Source organism: Mustela nigripes, chromosome 11 (genome assembly GCF_022355385.1).
Source record: "Mustela nigripes isolate SB6536 chromosome 11, MUSNIG.SB6536, whole genome shotgun sequence".
Taxonomy (NCBI): domain Eukaryota; kingdom Metazoa; phylum Chordata; class Mammalia; order Carnivora; family Mustelidae; genus Mustela; species Mustela nigripes.
Window position 1 is genome coordinate 22,983,380 of NC_081567.1, and position 18,644 is coordinate 23,002,023.

An 18,644-nucleotide genomic window follows, 5' to 3' on the forward strand; every position below is an offset into this window, starting at 1 on the left:
AGATTATATTAGGACAGAGATCTCAAGAGCCTATAACCCTGGACAAATAGATATATACTGTTGCTATCCATTCAAATGAATACAAAGATCTCTGATTCCCATTTTGATGGTACAGGAAAAACAAACGTGCCAAATCAGTGGCCCTATACCACATTCTGAGGCTGTAATCTGTAATTATAATCATTGTAATTATTATAATTATAATTATAATCTGTAATTATCTGCCATAAGTGAAAATTACCACATCTGACACAAAAACTGCAAATAGTTGAACTATTTTTTTGAATCTGGGATAGATCCACTGTCATTCTGCAGGTTTGCAAGTACCAGAGGGGAGAGTTAAATAGGGTTAAGGGGAATTGCTACTCATGCCACTTTCATCTCTGCCACCTTCCCAAGAATGTGATATTGCCTTTGATTTACTATCTTGGCCAGTGGGGGTAGGCAGTTTCAAAGGGTTCCACCTGGCTTTTCTAATAGAATAGCTCTTCCCTAGAGGCCAATGAATCAAGATAAGGATTTACACCAACCATCAGGTATGTCATTGCTTTTTTTTTTCTTTTCATTTTTTAAAATTTTGTTAGCCACCATCAGTACATAATTAGTTTTTGATAAAGTGTTCCATGATTCATCCTTTGTGTATAGTACCCAGTGCTCCATGCAAAACGTGCCCTCCTTAATATCCATCACTGGGCTAACCCATCTCCCCACTCCTTTTTCCCTATGAAACCCTCAGTTTGTTTCCCAGAGTCCACAGTCTCTCATGGCTCCTCTTCCTCTCTGATTCCCCCCTTCATTTTCCCCTTCCTTCTCCTAAAGTCCTCTCTGCTGTTCCTTATGTTCCACGTGTAAGTGAAACCACATACTTGGCTTTCTCTGCTTGACTTGTTTCACTTAGCATAATCCCCTCCAGTTCCATCCATGTTGATGCAAAAGTTGGGTATTCATCCTTTCTGATGGCTGAGTAATACCCCTATATATGGACCACATCTTCTTTATCTATTTGTCAGCTCTTTCCATAGTTTGGTTACTGTGGACACTGCTGCTATGAACATTGGGGTCCATATGGCCCTTCTTTTTACTATGTCTGTATCTTTGAGGTAAATACCTAGTAGTGCAATTGCTGGGTCATTGGGTAGCTCTATTCTTAACATATTGCAGAACCTCCACACTGTTTTCCAGAGTGGCTGTACCAACTTGCATTCCCACCAACAGTGTAAGAGGATTCCCCTTTCTCCACATCCTTACCAACATTTGTTGTTTCCTGTTTTGTTAATTTTTGTCATTCTCATCGGTGTAAGGTGATGCATCATTGTGGTTTTGATTTGTATTTCCCTGATGGCTAGTGATGCTGGACATTTTTTCATGTCTCTTAGCCATTTGTATGTCTTCTTTGGAGAAGTGTCTGTTCAGGTCTTCTGTCCATTTTTTGACTTGATTATTTGTTTTTTGAGTGTTGAGTTTGAGAAGTTCTTTATAGATATTGGATATCAGCCTTTTGTTTGTAGTGTCATTTGCAAATATCTTCTCCCATTCTGTGGGTTGTCTCTTTGTTTTGTTGACAGTTGCCTTTGGTGTTTAGAAGTTTTTTTTATCTTGATGAAGTCCCAAAAGTTCATTTTTGCTTTTGGTTCCCTTGTCTTTGGAGACATGTCTTCAAAGAAGTTGCTGTGGCCAAGGTTGAAGAGGTTACTGCCTATGTTCTCTTCTAGGATTTTGATGGATTCCTGTTTCACATTGAGGTCTTTCATCCATTTTGAGTTTATCTTTGTGTATGGTGGAAGAGAATGGTCCAATTTCATTCTTCTATATGTAGCTGCCCATTTTTTCCAGGACCATTTGTTGAAAAGACTGTCTTTTATCCAATGAATATTTTTTTCCTGATTAGCTGCTGTAGAGTTGAAGTTCCATTTCTGGAGTCTCTATTTTGTTCCATTGGTCTATGTGTCCATCTTTGTGCCAATACCGTGCTGTCTTGGTGATCACAGCTTCGCAATACAGCTTGAAATCAGGCAACGTGATGCCCCCCAGCTTTGTTTTTCTTTTTCACTATCATTCCCCTGGCAGTTCAGGGTATTTTCTGTTCTGCACAAATTTTAGAAATTTTTGTTCCAGCTCTTTAAAAAGTGCCAATGGTATTTTCATCAGGATGGCATTGAAAGTATGGATTGCTCTGGGCAGCATAGACTTTTTTTTTTTTAATTCTTCCAAACCATGAGCATGGAATATTTTTCCATCTTTTTGTGTCTTTCTCAATTTCTTTCATAAGTGTTCTGTAGTTTCTAGAGCACAGATCCTTTACTTCTTTAGTTAGGTTTATTCCTAGGTATCTTATGGTTTTTGAATGGAATTCAAAACCATTCTTATGAATGAATTCCATTCAAAAACCATAAGATACCTAGGAATAAACCTAACTAAAGAAGTGAATGGAATTGATGCCTAAATTTGTAATTATACATTTGGCAACTACAGAAATGTCCACTAGATGGTATTGTAGTCCCAGTGTATCTACCGTAAGTCCTCAACAGCCAAGATTACATTTATTACCTAGCTGCACATAGACTTGCTCTAACAGTAGGATAATGATGGTACTTTGGATCCCCAAGTATGGTTACCCAAGTAAATTACTAGAAGTCCCTTTGTCCGACTTGGGTAATCCTCATGTACATTTGGTATTGTTGCAGAACACTTCTACCTAGCCAATCCAGACCTTCCTTTGTTCAATGAAGTGTGAGCTCTGCAAATTGGAAACTGTGGAGGAGACCATAAATTTATATATCAGGTGCTATCTTAGCTCCTGATGATACAACTTTTATTTCTCCTGGTAGTACAGGTTGGGCAATATCCTCATTAACTATCCTGCTGTGTTGCCTCAAGAGAACTGTGCTCTGTTAACCCTCATTTGTGGACCAGGTGTCCCAGACTGCCACTCCATACTTGACACTTTATTTGAAAAATTGTTCCTGCCTGTGTGACCACCTATCCTCTATTATGTTGGACTCACATTACCTCCACTTCTGCTAGAGAGTCCATGTCTGCTAAGGTATCTCCTACTGCCAGACTTTATCAGTGATGCTGGTATTCCTCTCACCAGTATATTCCTTATTGCTCTGACTGGGCACACCTGCAAAAGCATGGTCATGTAGTAGATTAAGTGGGTGAAACTGGGTCAGGGTCTTTCTAAGGTTGCAGTCAAGTGGTAACCTGGGCTAAAGTCATCTAAAGACTTGACCGAGACCAGGGTATCCACTTCTAGGCCTACTCAAGTTCATACTGATTGTCTGGGGAAGATTCAGTTCTTGTCTATATGACCAGCTTGAATGACATGATGCTATCTTCAAAGCAAGCAATTCACAACTAAGGCAAAGGCCACAATGACTTCTATGACCCAGTTTTGGAAGTCCTATACTTCACTTGCAGAGTATTATACAGGTTACAAGATCAGCCTAGTCACTGCAGAAGGGGCCTGCACAGAAATGTGAATATCATTGAGGATCCCTGGGGGCCATCATGAAAGCTTCCAGCAACCACAGTCCATCCTCTGCCTCCAATGACTCATTTTGTTCTCACATTAAAACACCTTCACCGGCTCTCAGTGCTACAAATGTCTCAACCATTTATAGCATTAGCTCAAAGTCCAGGGTCCTGCCATCTAAATCACGTCCAGGTGTTGATGAGCCTCCTGTGATCTAGTTTCTAGAGATTACCTCTTAGAGCACCATTACTCTATAGTGGAAGACACGTGATCAAAAGGGACTTGAAATCTACCATCTTCCACTCTCCCCGCAAACCCAACACAAACTAGTGGGATATTCATAACTTAACCACTACACATACATACTCTCAGTAAAGTAAGTGGAAGGTAAGAAGAATAAAGCAGTCAAATGAAATTCTGAAATCTACTATTTGTAACTGTCGGCAGTTCTTTGATTAGGACCCAAGAATAAAGGATAATTCTCCAAGGTACTTGACTCCACTTTCTATTCTTGACTCTGACTTCTCAATCATCCTTCCTTCACCATAAAAAGCATACCATGGTTTCAGCTATTTTTTCTAGCCTGCTTTCTATTTGTAGGAGTTTGGCAGTTTGAAGGCCTCTATTCATTTTTTACTATATTGGTTCTTTTAAAGAAGCTAGGGGTATTTCTTATAGCACAATTTTATTTAAATTTTGCTCATGCAAGCCACAAAAGCCACTCCCACAAATATATGTGAGATAATCCTTTACCTTTGGCTTCTGTTGAGGTTCCTGCAAATAATGCCCTAAGTCACTATTGTCCCTAATGTTTGATTAAACGACACTCTGAGGCACAACCTTAGCTATTTATCCATCTGAAACAAAGGTTTTACTCAACATTTTTATTTCTTTGGTTATAGTTTTTGGCTATAGTTGACACACAACATTACATTAGTTTCAGGGCTACAACTTAGTGATTTTACAAGTTTATACATTATGCTGTATTCACCACAATTATAGCTACCATCTGTTCCATTACTTCAGTATTATGAAATCATTGACTATATTCCTTATGCTCTGCTTTTTATTCCCCTGACTTACTCATGACACAACTGGAGGCCAATATCTTTTTTCACTCTTCATCTATTTTCCCCAAACTCCCATCTCCCTGCTTTCTAGAACCATCAATTTGTTCTCCTTATTTACAGTTCTGGTTCTGTTTTTTGTTTATTCACTTTTTGGCCTCCACTTATGAGTGACATATTGTGAAATATGAGAAATATGTGAAATATTGTCTTTCTCAATCTGACTTATTTCATATAGCATAATATAGTCTAGGTCCACCCATATTGTGTTAAATGGCACAATCTCATGCTTTCTGATGACTGTGTAATATTCCATTGTATATATACACATTTTCCTTATCCATTCATCTACTGATGGGCACTTGGGTTGCTTCCATGTTTTGGCCACAGTAAATAATGTTGCAATAAACACTGAGGTACACATATCCTAGTGTGTACATTTTCCCTGGGTAAATGCCCAAGAGTAGAATTATTGGATCATATGGTAATTCTACTTTTAGTTTTTTGTTTAGTTTTGTTTCGTTTTTTTTACTTTTAGTTTTTTGAGGAACTTCCATCCTGTTTTCCACAGTGGCTGGACCAATTTACATTCCCACCAACAGTACATGAGGGTTCCTTTTTCTCCACATCCTTGCCATCACTGTTGTTTCTTGTGTTTTTATTTTAGCCATTATTACCAGGGTGAGGTAAAAACTCCTTGTGGTTTTGATTTGCATTTCCCTAATGAGTGATGCTGAGCATTTCTTTATGTGTCTGTTGGTCATCTGCTTTGGAAAAATGTCTATTCAGGTCCTCTGCCCATTTTTAAATCAGATTGTTTCTTTTTTTTGGTGTTGGCTTGTATGGGTTTTTACATATTTTGGAATATTAACCCCTTAACAGATTATATCATTTGCAAATATCTTCTCCCATTCTATAGGCTGTTTCATTTTGTTGATGGTTATACACTCATCTTCACAATCAGCTGTATTGGCAGGGAAGCTCTGGGTTTCCCAAGGCTGTGGGGTTAGGAGCTCAAACAAAACTTAGGTAGACCTGTGAGAGGCAATACTAGCCAATGTTTAGGTTACTTAAATACTGCATGCCTACAGTTGGTAAATAAATACAGTTGATAAATTAAGAGATTCAAAAGTCCCCCCTTGATGAATTCCTTGACAGAGGGAGATTACATAATAGATAAATGCAAAACATTTGTGAACAGAAATTAATGTTCACACAAATTATTCATCTCCGATAGACTCTACTTTTTAGAATGAGAGCACTTGTGGAAAACACCATATAGTTTATAGAAAACCTGAATCTATTCTGGAGGAAGGAGAAAGATATGACTTTTTATTACATACTGAAAAAATTTTATTTTGATCTTTCTTAAAAGAAAGCCATGACTTTCTATTAGCATGTGATCTTTTTCCTGGTATTTCTAGTAATAATCATTTACAATGAACTATAACCTAAATTTCAGTTCCATCAGGAAGAAAAAATTTTTGAAACAATACCTTGCACAAATGTTTGATTTGGATACCTGCCACCAAATCAGTAGGCTCTGCTTCAAAATACTTGCTTTCATTTGTTTCATAAAATTGCCTTGTTTCCTTTTTCTCCTCAGGTGTTTCTCCAAACCAGTGAGAACGCTGAAAAAGGGGGAATAAAAGTGAAATTACTGCAAACGTTTTTGAAAAGTGATGCAACAGAAAATACTTTAGCTTGTTACCTTTTGTACGGAGATGGACTGATGAAAATTTCTTGGGGTTAAATTTTGGAGCTAAATGGCTTAATCTGAAGCCCCAAGGCATAAGAGCAGACTGCTCTATTAAAATCATAACTGTCCAAGAGGGACAAATGTAAATTGCTCTAAAATGAGGCCATAACAAAAACAATTATATCACTCCTTGTCATATCTTCTCTTACCAATACATAAGCCAATATAAGAAGGGAAAAGACTGAGAATGGAAGGCAAGATATACACGATTCCCATGCATGGGTCAGACTCTAAGACATCTGTACTAAACAAGGATATAAAACAGTTGGTAAGTGTCCAGACAGGGGGCATAACTAAACCTCTGCTTTTACTACCCAAAGACCCATACTATATTAATTTCTTTATGCCCAAGTTTAATCGTTTATGAGCTACTTGTCTGGAACTGTGAAGGAGTACTCAGAATTTTTAAAGTTTGGAGTTATGCGCCATGATCCACACATTATTTATAGTTATATATACTGGGTGTTTTAAAGTGTATTAGGAAAAGGCCAATGAGTGGCCAGAGTCATTAAAATTATTCTTGCACCAGAACTAGTGGATCAATTATAGACAGTGCAAAATTAGCTCATGGTGGCTTTTATAGAAATTACAATACTTGTTCATAGGGAGTGACCTCTGTCAGCAACAGAAGCATTAGAACTCACCAGCAAGAAAAAGTTCCATGGCTTGGGCACACCATACTCCCCTGGAAAGACAGCTTCTATATACCAGGCCACAAGGCCATATAAGAAAGCATCAAATAAAAACATTCCCAGTACATGGGTAAAGTCAAAGTTCTCCATTTTGGGTGATGAGAAGATGTTACTCCATTTAATTCCAATTTCTAAGAGATAATAGTTGACATTTAATTAAGGTGCCAACTGACACTAAAAGAGTTATTCAACTGCATCATAATTAAAGAGTGAAGGAAAAAGGTGTTAATATTCTACAGAGATTCATATTATAGTAAAGTTACTTTCTTATACCATTAGAATTTAGGGCATCTAAGCAAGTAATCACGTAAGATACTTCCTAGTGTGCCAGAAAACAATCAGATGAATGAAACAAAAATAAAATATACTAAGGAATATAAACATTAAGAAAAATAAGCAAACCTATGGGTTAAGACACAGACTCCTTCCTCTCCACCCCTCCTCATGCTGAATGTTCACTGGGAAAGATAATTTTAGAAAACCATAATCATTGAAAAGCAGGGATAAATGCTATCTACAAGAGAGAAGACTAGAAGAATTTTTATGTAGATATTGCCCTGATGAAAAAAGGAAGACTAAAAGTTACTGAAAGCAAACCTGCTTTGCTTCCTGTCCTAGCACTAAACAGCAGCCAGGAGCTCCAAATGAGTAGGGAAAGATACAAATAGACTTGAGCAAATTTATGGAGAGAATGTGGAAGCACTCATGTGCTACCGGCGGTGGTATGAAATAATATCATTTTTTGAAGGACAGTTTAACACATATTAATTTTAAAATTGTGAATATCTTATGAGAATATCATCAAATTTAGAAGGTAAATACTCACTTTCCATTTCTGCCTTGAGTAGGAATTTAGTTCCCAGTGCCATTGCAATATTTGAGCTGAGACAGGAAGCCAGCTTCTGGGTGAATGTCATTTGTGCAAAGTTTGTAGAGACTGTCGCAAATGGAAAGTAAGTGGCAAAATAAATGAAACCTCCAACAGAAACAGCAAAATGTGCTGGAAATAAGAAGGAAATTATAAGGTCAATTAAAGCTACATGCAGAAACCTAAACTACAAAATCTTTGTCTTACTGGAAGAGTGTAATAAAACAAGCACAGTGAGAATAGAAATTTCTTTTGTTCACCATTTGCTCACCATTATAAAATGCGTGGCACTTAGGAGGTGCTTGAAAGTATTTTCTGAATGAATAAAACCCTGAAATTAAACATTTCAGTAACAATTTTTTCTGGAATTTATCATTATATAATATAGTAACTATGAATATTATAGTTCTTAATGGAAAATTTACATATTTAGTATTCAGCATAAAAATTATAAATGTAAATACTATTATTGACATAATCAGAAAATATCTAGATTGTATTTCCAGATACTATGAGATTCAGTCTATGTCATGATACTGAGGGAAAAGAAGGATACTTGAATAAACAGAAATACAAAATTGGGTCTCAAAAAAGCAGATATGGTTTAGTATACGAAGAGTTCCAAAAATGTGACTCTGATAAAACACTAAAAAGAAAATTCCTGTTAATATACCAATTAACATTATCAGGAGTTAAAATTCAGCATCTAAGTAAAAATGGTATGTTATAAAGTACAATGTATTATTCCACTATTAGGAATGATTCTTCCTTTCCCTCTCTACCTCACTCTACATACCATATTCACAAACTAAAACACTTTATATACTCATCAATGTGTATTCTTTTTTAAAATTAAAATCATAAACAAAATGAGAGGGGACAAATAAGAGCTAACAAATATATCAGACACACCTGATAAAATGGCATCAAAATATATAATGCAAAAAGTAACAATTAATATACAAATGTACAATCATAGTAGAGATTTTAACCATCTTTATCAGAATTAACAAACTTGACCTAATGAAAATACATGTCAACTATCCCAAACAACCTCAAAATATACATCTTTTTCAAACATACTGATTTTAAAAAACTGGAATTGACTAGGTTATAACATAAATCTTAACAAATTTCAAAAGAATTATATTAAATTGGCAATCAATAACCAGAAGATATCCAAAAATATCCATTATGTTGAGCAATTTAAGACATCCATCTTTGAATAATTCTCAATTAATGAAAATTATAAGGACAATTACAAAACATTTTAACAACAGGGAAAAGCTTATTTACCAAAATTTGTGTCATGTAGTCAAACCAGTACTAAGAGGGAAACAACTAGCCTTAAATTCATTTATTAAAAGACATAAGACAAACATTCACTATCACAAGATTTAAAAAATGGCAATAAATACAAAATTTATGGAATGGTAAGAGGATCAGCAAAGCCAAAAGGGGATTCTCTGTAGAGACTAATACTGCAACCAAACCTGTTGTGAAACTGATGAAGGAAAAAAAAAGCACAAATTACTAGTATAAGAAGTAAAAAAGCATATATCATGACAGACATTAGTAAAGACATTAAGAACATAAAAAACCATATTAAATTAGTGATACTGCACCAATAAATTTCAAAACTAAAAATGTAAGTTAAAGAAAATACAACTTACCAAAACTGAAAGAACTAGAAAACCTGAATGTCCTAAGGTCATAAAAGAAATTGAATCAATAATTAAAACCTTTCCCAATGCCTTTTCAGCAACTTCTAGCAGACAAAGAAGAAATAATCAAACCACTGCACTGAAATTCCAAGAGAGACAGAGATACAGAAATAGAGGACAACCTTCCCAAATACTTTTATAAAACTACCATAACTTGATAACAAAATCAACAATGACAGTATAAAAAGGAAATTATAGAGCAATTTAACCTGAACATATAGGTAAAAACCTTAAACCAAAAATTAGCTTAATTAATCCAGCAGGAATACAAAGGAAAACATATCAGGGCGAATTTAAATTTATTCCAAGAGTATGAGATTGGTATACTTAAAAGATCAGCTTATATAATGTACATTGTTAAGAAGAAAAGATAATTTTAGCATTTCAATAAATGCAAATAAAAATTCTAAATAAAACTTTACATCCTTAGTGCAGATAAAATTCTTAGAACAGTAAATAAACAAAACCTTTTTAACCTGATAAATTATATACCTATATAATTTAAAATTTTCCAGTCAACTTTATACTCTAAGAAGTTGTTGTTGGACCTCAATTTTAAAGTGGTTATGAAGGGGGATTTTCCCCACACCATCAAGCAAGCGTCCAGGACATTAGTTGGGTGTCATAACGTTCAACTCAATTTTGACACTATTTTTTCCAAGACAGCACCAGATTCCACAGTTTAAGGATTTAGCCCTACCTGGCTATTTCCCTTACCCAAACTTCAGTCACAAGCCCAGGTTATTAACTTTGCTTCTGCTGACTAAAGATCAGAGTTTCCAAGGACCTCATCCTTGCGCTCAATTAATCTGCTAAAGAGGAGGAAAAGTTAAGATGGTGGCGGTGTAGGGGGACCCTAAGTTTTTCTCATCCCTCAGATACAACTAGATATTCACCAAATCATTCTGAACACCTAAGAATTCAATGGGAGATCTGAGAAAACACATGCTGCAAGTCTACAAGTAGAAAAGCAACCACCATTTGGAAGGTAGAGGGTTCTGAGACTTGAACCCAGTGTGATATAAATGCAGAGGAGAGGAAGCATGTTTAAGGAGGCTAGCCCAAAGTATTATAACCAGCAGAGCACAGAACTGGAACTTGCAGAAGTCCACTACAGTGGTGTACATCCTTGGAATGAAGCTAAACCACTTTCTTGCACTTTACACAAAATAAATTCAAATGGATAAAAGACCTAAATGTGAGACAGGAATCCATCACAGTCCTAGAGAAGAACACAGGCTGAAACCTCTTCAACCTTGGCGACAGCAACTTCTTGCTAGATACATCACCAAAGGCCAGGGAAACAAAAGTAAAAATGAACTGTTGGGACTTCATCAGGATAAAAAGCTTTGCACAACAAAGGAAACAATCAACAAAACTAAAAGGCAACCTACAGAATGGGAGAAGATTTTTACAAATGGAATGTCAGATAAAGATCTATTTTCCAAAATCTATGAAGAACTTATTAAACTCAACACCCCAAAACCAAAAAATCCAGTTTAGAAATGGGCACAAGATGTGAACAGACATTTCCACAAAGAAGACATACAGATGGCTAACGGACATGAAAAAATGCTCCTGGGCATTATGGAAATACAAATCAAAACCACAATAAGATACCACCTCACACCTGTAAAAATGACTAAAATGAGCAACTCAAGAAACAACAGATATTGATGAGGATGTGGAGAAGGGGAGCCCTCTTACACTGTTGGTGGGAATGCAAACTGGTGCAGCCACTCAGGAAACAGTATGGTGGTTCCTCACAAAAGTTAAAAATAGAAATACCCCATGACTCAGCAATTACACTACTAGGTATTTATCCAAAGGATATAAACAGTGATTCAAAAGAGCAGAATGCTTATAGCAGCAATGTCCACGATAGCCACAATATGCATATAACTCAGCCATCAAAAAGAATGTATTCCTGCCATTTGCAACAATATGGATGGAGCTACAGTGTATTACGTTAAATGAAGTAAATCATCAGAGAAAGGTAAATACGGTATTTTCTCACTCATATGTGGAATTTAGGATGGAAAACAGGCAAACATATGGAAAGCAGGAAAAGAAAAAATTTTAAAAAGGAGGGAGGGAAACAAGCCATAAGGAACTCTTACTGACAAAAAACAAACTGAGCATTGATAGAGGCAGGTGGGTGGAGGATAGGCTAGATGGGTGATGGGTATTAAAGAGGGCACTTGTGGGGCACCTGGGAGGCTCAGTGGGTTAAAGTCCTGCCCTTGGCTTGGGTCATGATCCCAGGGTCCTGGGATTGAACCCAGCATTGGGCTCTCTGCTCAGCGGCGAGCCTGCTTCCTCTCCTCTCTCTCTCTCTGCTTGCCTCTCTGCCTACATGTGATCTCCCTCTCTCTGTCAAATAAATAAATAAAATCTTAAAAGAAAAAAAAAGCAGGCACTTGTGATGACCACTGACTGCTGTTTTTAAGTGATGAATCACTGAAGTCTACTCCAGCAACCAATATTTCACTATATGTTAACTAACAAAATTTAAATTAAAAAAAGACAACTCAATGGATTTTCATACTGACTTGAAAGTAATGATAATAAATATTAATAATAACCAAGAAATTACGTAACCTAGATGCAATGGACAAAATCTTTGAAATGCAGAACCTACCAATACTAACTCAAGTAGATTCAGAAAATCTGAATGAACCTATAACAAGCAAAGATATTATATTAATTCCAAAAACCTTTCCAGTTAAAAAAAGCAAAGTACCAAGGACGTCTGGGTGGCTCAGGCCATCAAACTGCTGACTTTGGCTTGAGTCATGATCTTAGGGTCCTGGGATCAAGCCCTGTGCTGAGATCCCTGCTCAGTGGGGAGCTGCTTCTTCCTCTTCCTCTGCCCCTCTCCCCCGACTCATGCTTGCTCTCTCTCAAATAAATAAATGAAGTCTTTTTTTTTTTTTTAAACAAAGTACCCAATGGTTTCACTGGTAAATTATATGGAAATTTAGAGAACAATGAACATCAATCCCTCGCGAACTTTCCAAAATATATAGAGAAAGAAATGCTTCATAACTCATTCTTTAAGGTCAGAATAACCCAAGTAATAAAGTCAGAGAAAGACATCAAAAGAAAATAAAATTTGTGAGTTACAAATGCAAAAGTCATCAACAAAATCTAGTAAACTGAATACAGCACCATTTTTTAAAGGTTTTAATGTTTAATTCCAGTAATTAACATTAGTTTCAGGTTTACCAAACACTGATTCAACAATTCTATACATCAGTGCTCATCATGATAATTGTATTCTTAATTCCATTCACCTATTGTATCCATCCCCCAACTACCTCCTCTCTGATAACCTTCAGTTAGTTCCCTATAGTTAAGAGCCTGTTTTGGTTTACCTCTCTCTCCTTTATTTTTTGTCCTTTGTGTCTTAAATTCCACATGTGAGTAAAATCATATGGTATTTGTCTTTGAGTAACTTATTTCACTTAGCATTATTCTCTCTAGCTCCATCCATGTTGTTGCAAATGGCCAGATTTCATTCTTTTCTATGGCTGAATCATATTCCATGGTATATAGAAACCACCTCTTCTTTAACCATTCATCTATTGATGGATACTTGGGATTTTTCCATAATTTGGCTATTGTTAATAATGCTATAACATAGAGGTGCATTTGTCCCTTTGAATTAAGTGTTTTTGTATTTTGGGGGGTAAATACCAGTAGGGGAATTACTGGATCATAGGGTAGTTCTATTTTTAATTTTTTGAGGAACCTCCATACTGTTATCCACAGTGGCTATACCAGTTTCATTCTCATCAAAAGCACCAACTTTTTCTCCACATTTTCACCAACACTCGATATTTTTGCTTTTGATTTTAACCACTGACAGGTGTGAGGTGATATCTCACTGTAGTTATGATTTGCATTTCCCTGATGGTTAACAATGTTGGGCATTTTTCATGTCCGCTTAGAGACCAGACATCTTTAATTCATTTTGAGTTTATTTTTGTGTATAGTATAAGAAAGTGGTCCAGTTTCATTCTTTTGCATGTAATTGTCCAGTTTTCCTAGCATCATTTGTTAAAGGGACTTGGCTCTTTCCAGAGTTTGGCTATTGTGGACATTGATGCATATGTTGACATTGTGGCATACTGGGGTGCATATGTCCCTTCTTTTCACTACATCTGTGTCTTTGGGGTAAATACCCAGTAGTGCAATTGCTGGGTCACAGGGTAGCTCTATTTTTAATTTTTTGAGGAATCTCCACAATGTTTTCTAAAGTGGGTACACCAATTTGCATTCCCATCAATAGTGTAAGAGTGCTCCCCTTTCTCCACAATTTCTCCAACATTTGTTGTTTCTTGCCTTGCTGATTTTTGCCATTCTAACTGGTGTAAGGTGGTATCTCAATGTGGTTTTGATATGAATTTCCCTGATGGCTAATGATAATGAACACTTTCCATGTGGCTGTTAGCCATTTGTAAGTCTTCTTTGGAGAAGTGTCTGCTCATGTCTTCTGCCCATTTTTTTTATATTGATTATCTGTTTTTTGGCTGTTGGATTTGAGAAACTCTTTATAGATCTTAGATATCAGCCCCTTGTCTATAGTGTCATTTGCAAATATCTTCTTTAATTTCTTTCATCAATGTTTTATAGTTTACAGAGTATAGATCCTTCACCTTTGTGGTTAAATTCATCCGTAGGCATTTTGTTATTTCTGGGCAAGTGTTAACAGGGTCATTTTCTTAATTTCTCTTTCAGTGAAAGGATCACCTCCAAAGAAATGCACACGAGTGGGAATTTGACAGACAGCAGAGTAGGTATTGCAGAGTAGTGAGGAAAAGGTAAACTATTTATCACATGTTGCTAGGACAACTGCCTAAGCACTTGGGAGAACAGTCAATTTGCTACATCATATCACACACAAAAGAACACAGGAAGATAATTTTACGACGTTGGGAGTAGAAAATTTTTTTCACTGAAATATTTAATATCACAAACTACGAAGGAAAAGATCAGTAAAGGAAATGTTTGGTTGTGTTAAAATTAGTAACTATTAAAAGACACACACACACACACACACACACACACACACAAGCTGAAAGCTCCAAACTGGGATAAGTTTTGCTACACATTTGCAACTAGGTAGCAGGAACATATATATAAACTCCTGCAAATCAATAATCATAACAGATATGAATGCACAGATTTTACAGAAAAGGAAATACATTGCTGATATTAATAACAAACACAGCTTCATCAGTAAGTGAGAAAATGCAGGTTTGAATTGCCATAAGATAGCATTTCATATCCAGTATGGCAAAAATAAAAGTTTGATGTGATAAATTTTGATGTAATAAGTAAGCAACAATACGTAATAGTTGGAATTCTCATCTTCTTCCAGTGGGGCTGTAAATGCACAGAACCACTTTGGAAGTGTTGGATACAGGTAGTCAAGTTGGACATTTACAAACCCTATGACCCAGCAATTCCTTTTCTACGTATGTACCACAGTTAAAGTCTAACACATATAAACTAAAGACACATATAAAAATGCTCTAAATATCGAGTCTGTCATAATTCCAGAAACAGAAAATGAAAGTATCTGCTTTCTGACTATCGCATTTTTCTCTTTGGTTTAACACATTCTGCCTTACATTGATCAATACACCACTTTTCTTTACCTCCAGGGTTGGTTGGTTGTATCTGCTTGTTTGGGCTGCTTATAGGTTGTACATGTGGTCATGTCCCCATTAACTATCAATACTCATGATAATGTACAGAGAAAAATAAAATGAAATAGAGTTAAAAATAAAAGTCATGACTGCTATTGGCATGAGAGCCTTCAAAAAGCAAGGAAACAACTTTCAATTGCCTTTGTTTATTAGATACTGTACCAGTACAACCCTAACCCTAACCCATTCCAATCTTCTGGTCTTTCAAAAATGTTTAAAAAGTAACCTTTATAGGAAGAATTATTAGGTTTATCTCAATCTTATATGGAGTTGGAGTATTTTAATCCTTTTTTCCTATACATACTATGATTCATAAATTTTCCTTGCTTTCTGCATGTCCTATCAAGTAATTTTTTGGGCTGATGATATGCACATCCATGAGGTCAATGTCAGCTGTATGGGACATACACTGTATTTCGAATACACAGCAAACACAAAATAAAGATCTATTAATGAAGTACACAGGCCCTTTCTTTCAGGCAAGCAATTTTTTTTTGTTTTCTTTCTCTTTACATACTCCAGATCATCATCAGATACTGACAGAATTTATTCCCTCCAATAGAATATACAGAAGCCATCCCCATCATTACCACTCCTGCTGGATAGTTAAATCGATACCATATAAAAAGCGGCAGTTAAAGGTTAAAAAGAACACTCACGTAGGACGTTATTTTGTTTTTCATCCTTTTTCACATGTATACTATGCTAGATTAATTTTCACTGCTCCCTTCATTCCCTTTTTTCATTCCATGTGCTTACAATACTTATCTGTTTAGTTAGAATATAAACAGAGGCTCCAGATGAGATAGCAAATGAAGGTCTCAGAAGCTTCCAAATATAGTCCCCATTGTTTCACTAATTATCTTTTCCAGGAGTTTCAGTCTCACCTTTATTGAAGAACGTGCTAACCATGAAGCTGAAGAATATTGTGGCGATGGCAAAACACAGCAAAAAGACGAAGACAAGAGATGGGTCACTGTGCTGGATGACTGGCACAGGTTCTAGCTAACAAAACAATCAGGAAGCCAGTTGAGTCATACTCTATATGGCATCACAGTAAAACAAAAGAGGAGAAATGAAACATCTTTAAACATTTTAATGGTCCTAGGGAAACTAATGACAAACTTCAGGGAGATGAGGAAACAATTCCTTAACTACAAAAGGTCCACACATCTAGACTTAGTATATTTAGTAAGTTTAGTATGCTGAGAGACTAAGCAGCTCCTGAATTTCCAGAGTGGTGTCAACAATAGGCACATGTTCACTTCCTGACAACCTGAATCTATTAGGCCCACACCATGTTGCTTGTTTTTCCTCTTAAAGTTTAGCTATATCATACTACAGTGAAATAGACACTTGCCTTGGCAAAGAAAATAATGCACATCAAAAGGATGATAACTGAATACAAAGAGAGGAATGTGAAGAAATAGGCAGCCCAGAGCATCCAATTACTGAGTCCTATCATGAGCAGATACTCCTGTGGGAGAGTTCACACAAATCAAACATCATGTAAAACAATATAATTATACAAAATGTATAAGATTATCTGATTTATTTCTGCCACAATCAAAATTGGTTAAATAAGAAATATTATCATGTATGACGAAGTGGTGATGCAACATGGGGGGTTAAGGGGGTAGGATAAGAATCAATGAAACAAGATGGGATTGGGAGGGAGACAAACCATAAGTGACTCTTAATCTCACAAAAGAAACTGAGGGTTGCTGCGGGGGAGGGGGTTCGGGAGAAGCGGGGTGGGGTTTTGGACATTGGGGAGGGTATGTGCTATGGTGAGTGCTGTGAAGTGTGTAAACCTGGTGATTCACATACCTGTACCCCTGGGGATAAAAATATATGTTTATAAAAAATAAAAAATTAAAAAAAAATAAATATTATCATGCCCAATTTATAGAGGAGGAGATTAATGACTTGATTAAAATTACTCAGCTAGTATGTGGCAATGCTATGAAGCTTATAAGCCTACAAATGATCTCACCAAAAACTTACCTGCTATTGCTCAGGTATGAAAAACTCTTAAATAAAACTATAAACTGTTTAGATTAATATCCCCTTTCTTTTTCTCATGCCTTCTTCTAGGAGGTATTAAATAATGTAAATATATTTTAATTAAATTATAAAAAATGGAAGCAAACACTAAAACCATGAAAAAAAGTAAGGGGGAAAATTCAGTTTTAGAAATAATCTTTATGGAACTATATTCTTCAAAGAAATACTTGTTATTTCAAGTGTTATCAAAAGAACATAAAAAAGTTTAGCTAAGCATATAATGTAGAAAACCGATAAGAAGATTCAAATGAGTGGTATGAGCCTTCACAGGCTATTTTAAATATTTCTACTGAATTTCACTGATGTACCAATATTAAATTCTGTAACTATAAGCTCTTCTGGGGTAGAGGGCAGAGACTATGCCTATCCGTATCTGCCTGGCCCATACAAAGAGTTTAATAAATGTTTGTTGAAGGGACAAATGAATGAATGTGAAGAGCTCTGGAATTTGCATACTTTGCAAAGTTCTTAAAAATGGGCAAAGGTCCACTTTATTATGCACAGGGGACAGAATAGGGATAAATGGTTCCTTGCAATCAATGCTACGGCCAGACTTACTTAGCAAGTTTTCATAACCAATGAAAATGACAAATTATATTTAACAAAAGAAGCAAGATTTCTGGGGTGTCTGAGCAGCTCAGTCTGTTGGGTGGCAAACTCTTGGTTTCAGCTCAGGTCATGATCTTGGGGCTTGGGATTGAGTCCCACATCCAGTGGGGAATCTGCTTCAGTATCTCTTTTTACCCTTGCCCCTCCCACTGCTCTCTCTAAAATAAATAAATAAATCTTTTTTAAAAAGTGTAAAACTTGTACTCTGAAAACTGAAACACTGTCGAGAGCAATTAAAGGAAACCTAACTGTAGGAAAGACACACCATTAATAACCCATTAATTCAATATACTATTAGAAGTTCTAGTTTGGGCCACTGCGCAAGAAAGAAATAATGGAGGCAAATCAGAATTGCTAGCTTATGACATGATAGGAAACCCTAACAATTTCACCAAAAAAGTTTTTAGAACTAATCAACAATTTCAGTAAAGTTGGAGGATACAAAACCAAAATACAAAAACCTATTGCAGTTCTATTCACTAATAAAGAAATATTAGAAAGATAAATTTTTAAAAAATCCAGTTACAAATGCAGCAAAAAGAATAAGATACCTGGGAATAAATTTAACGAAGGAAGTGAAAGATCTGTACACTGAAAACTCTAGATACTAAAGAAAAAAACTGACAACAACACAAACAAATAACCAGGTATACCATGCTTGTGGAT

General features: G+C 35.9%; 1 protein-coding gene across 1 annotated transcript in view; it reads right to left on the reverse strand.

Moving 5' to 3' along the window:
- Positions 1 to 18,644, reverse strand: part of LOC132027306 (phospholipid-transporting ATPase ABCA3-like) — a 130,178-nt gene that overhangs the window by 83,311 nt on the left and 28,223 nt on the right. Inside the window, exons 7-11 of the mRNA XM_059416058.1 lie at positions 16,663 to 16,779; positions 16,190 to 16,307; positions 7,820 to 7,993; positions 6,946 to 7,124; positions 6,039 to 6,173 (exon numbers count right to left, since the gene is read on the reverse strand). Coding sequence (XP_059272041.1) covers positions 6,039 to 6,173; positions 6,946 to 7,124; positions 7,820 to 7,993; positions 16,190 to 16,307; positions 16,663 to 16,779 — 723 coding nt within the window. The remainder of the gene's footprint in view (positions 1 to 6,038; positions 6,174 to 6,945; positions 7,125 to 7,819; positions 7,994 to 16,189; positions 16,308 to 16,662; positions 16,780 to 18,644) is intronic.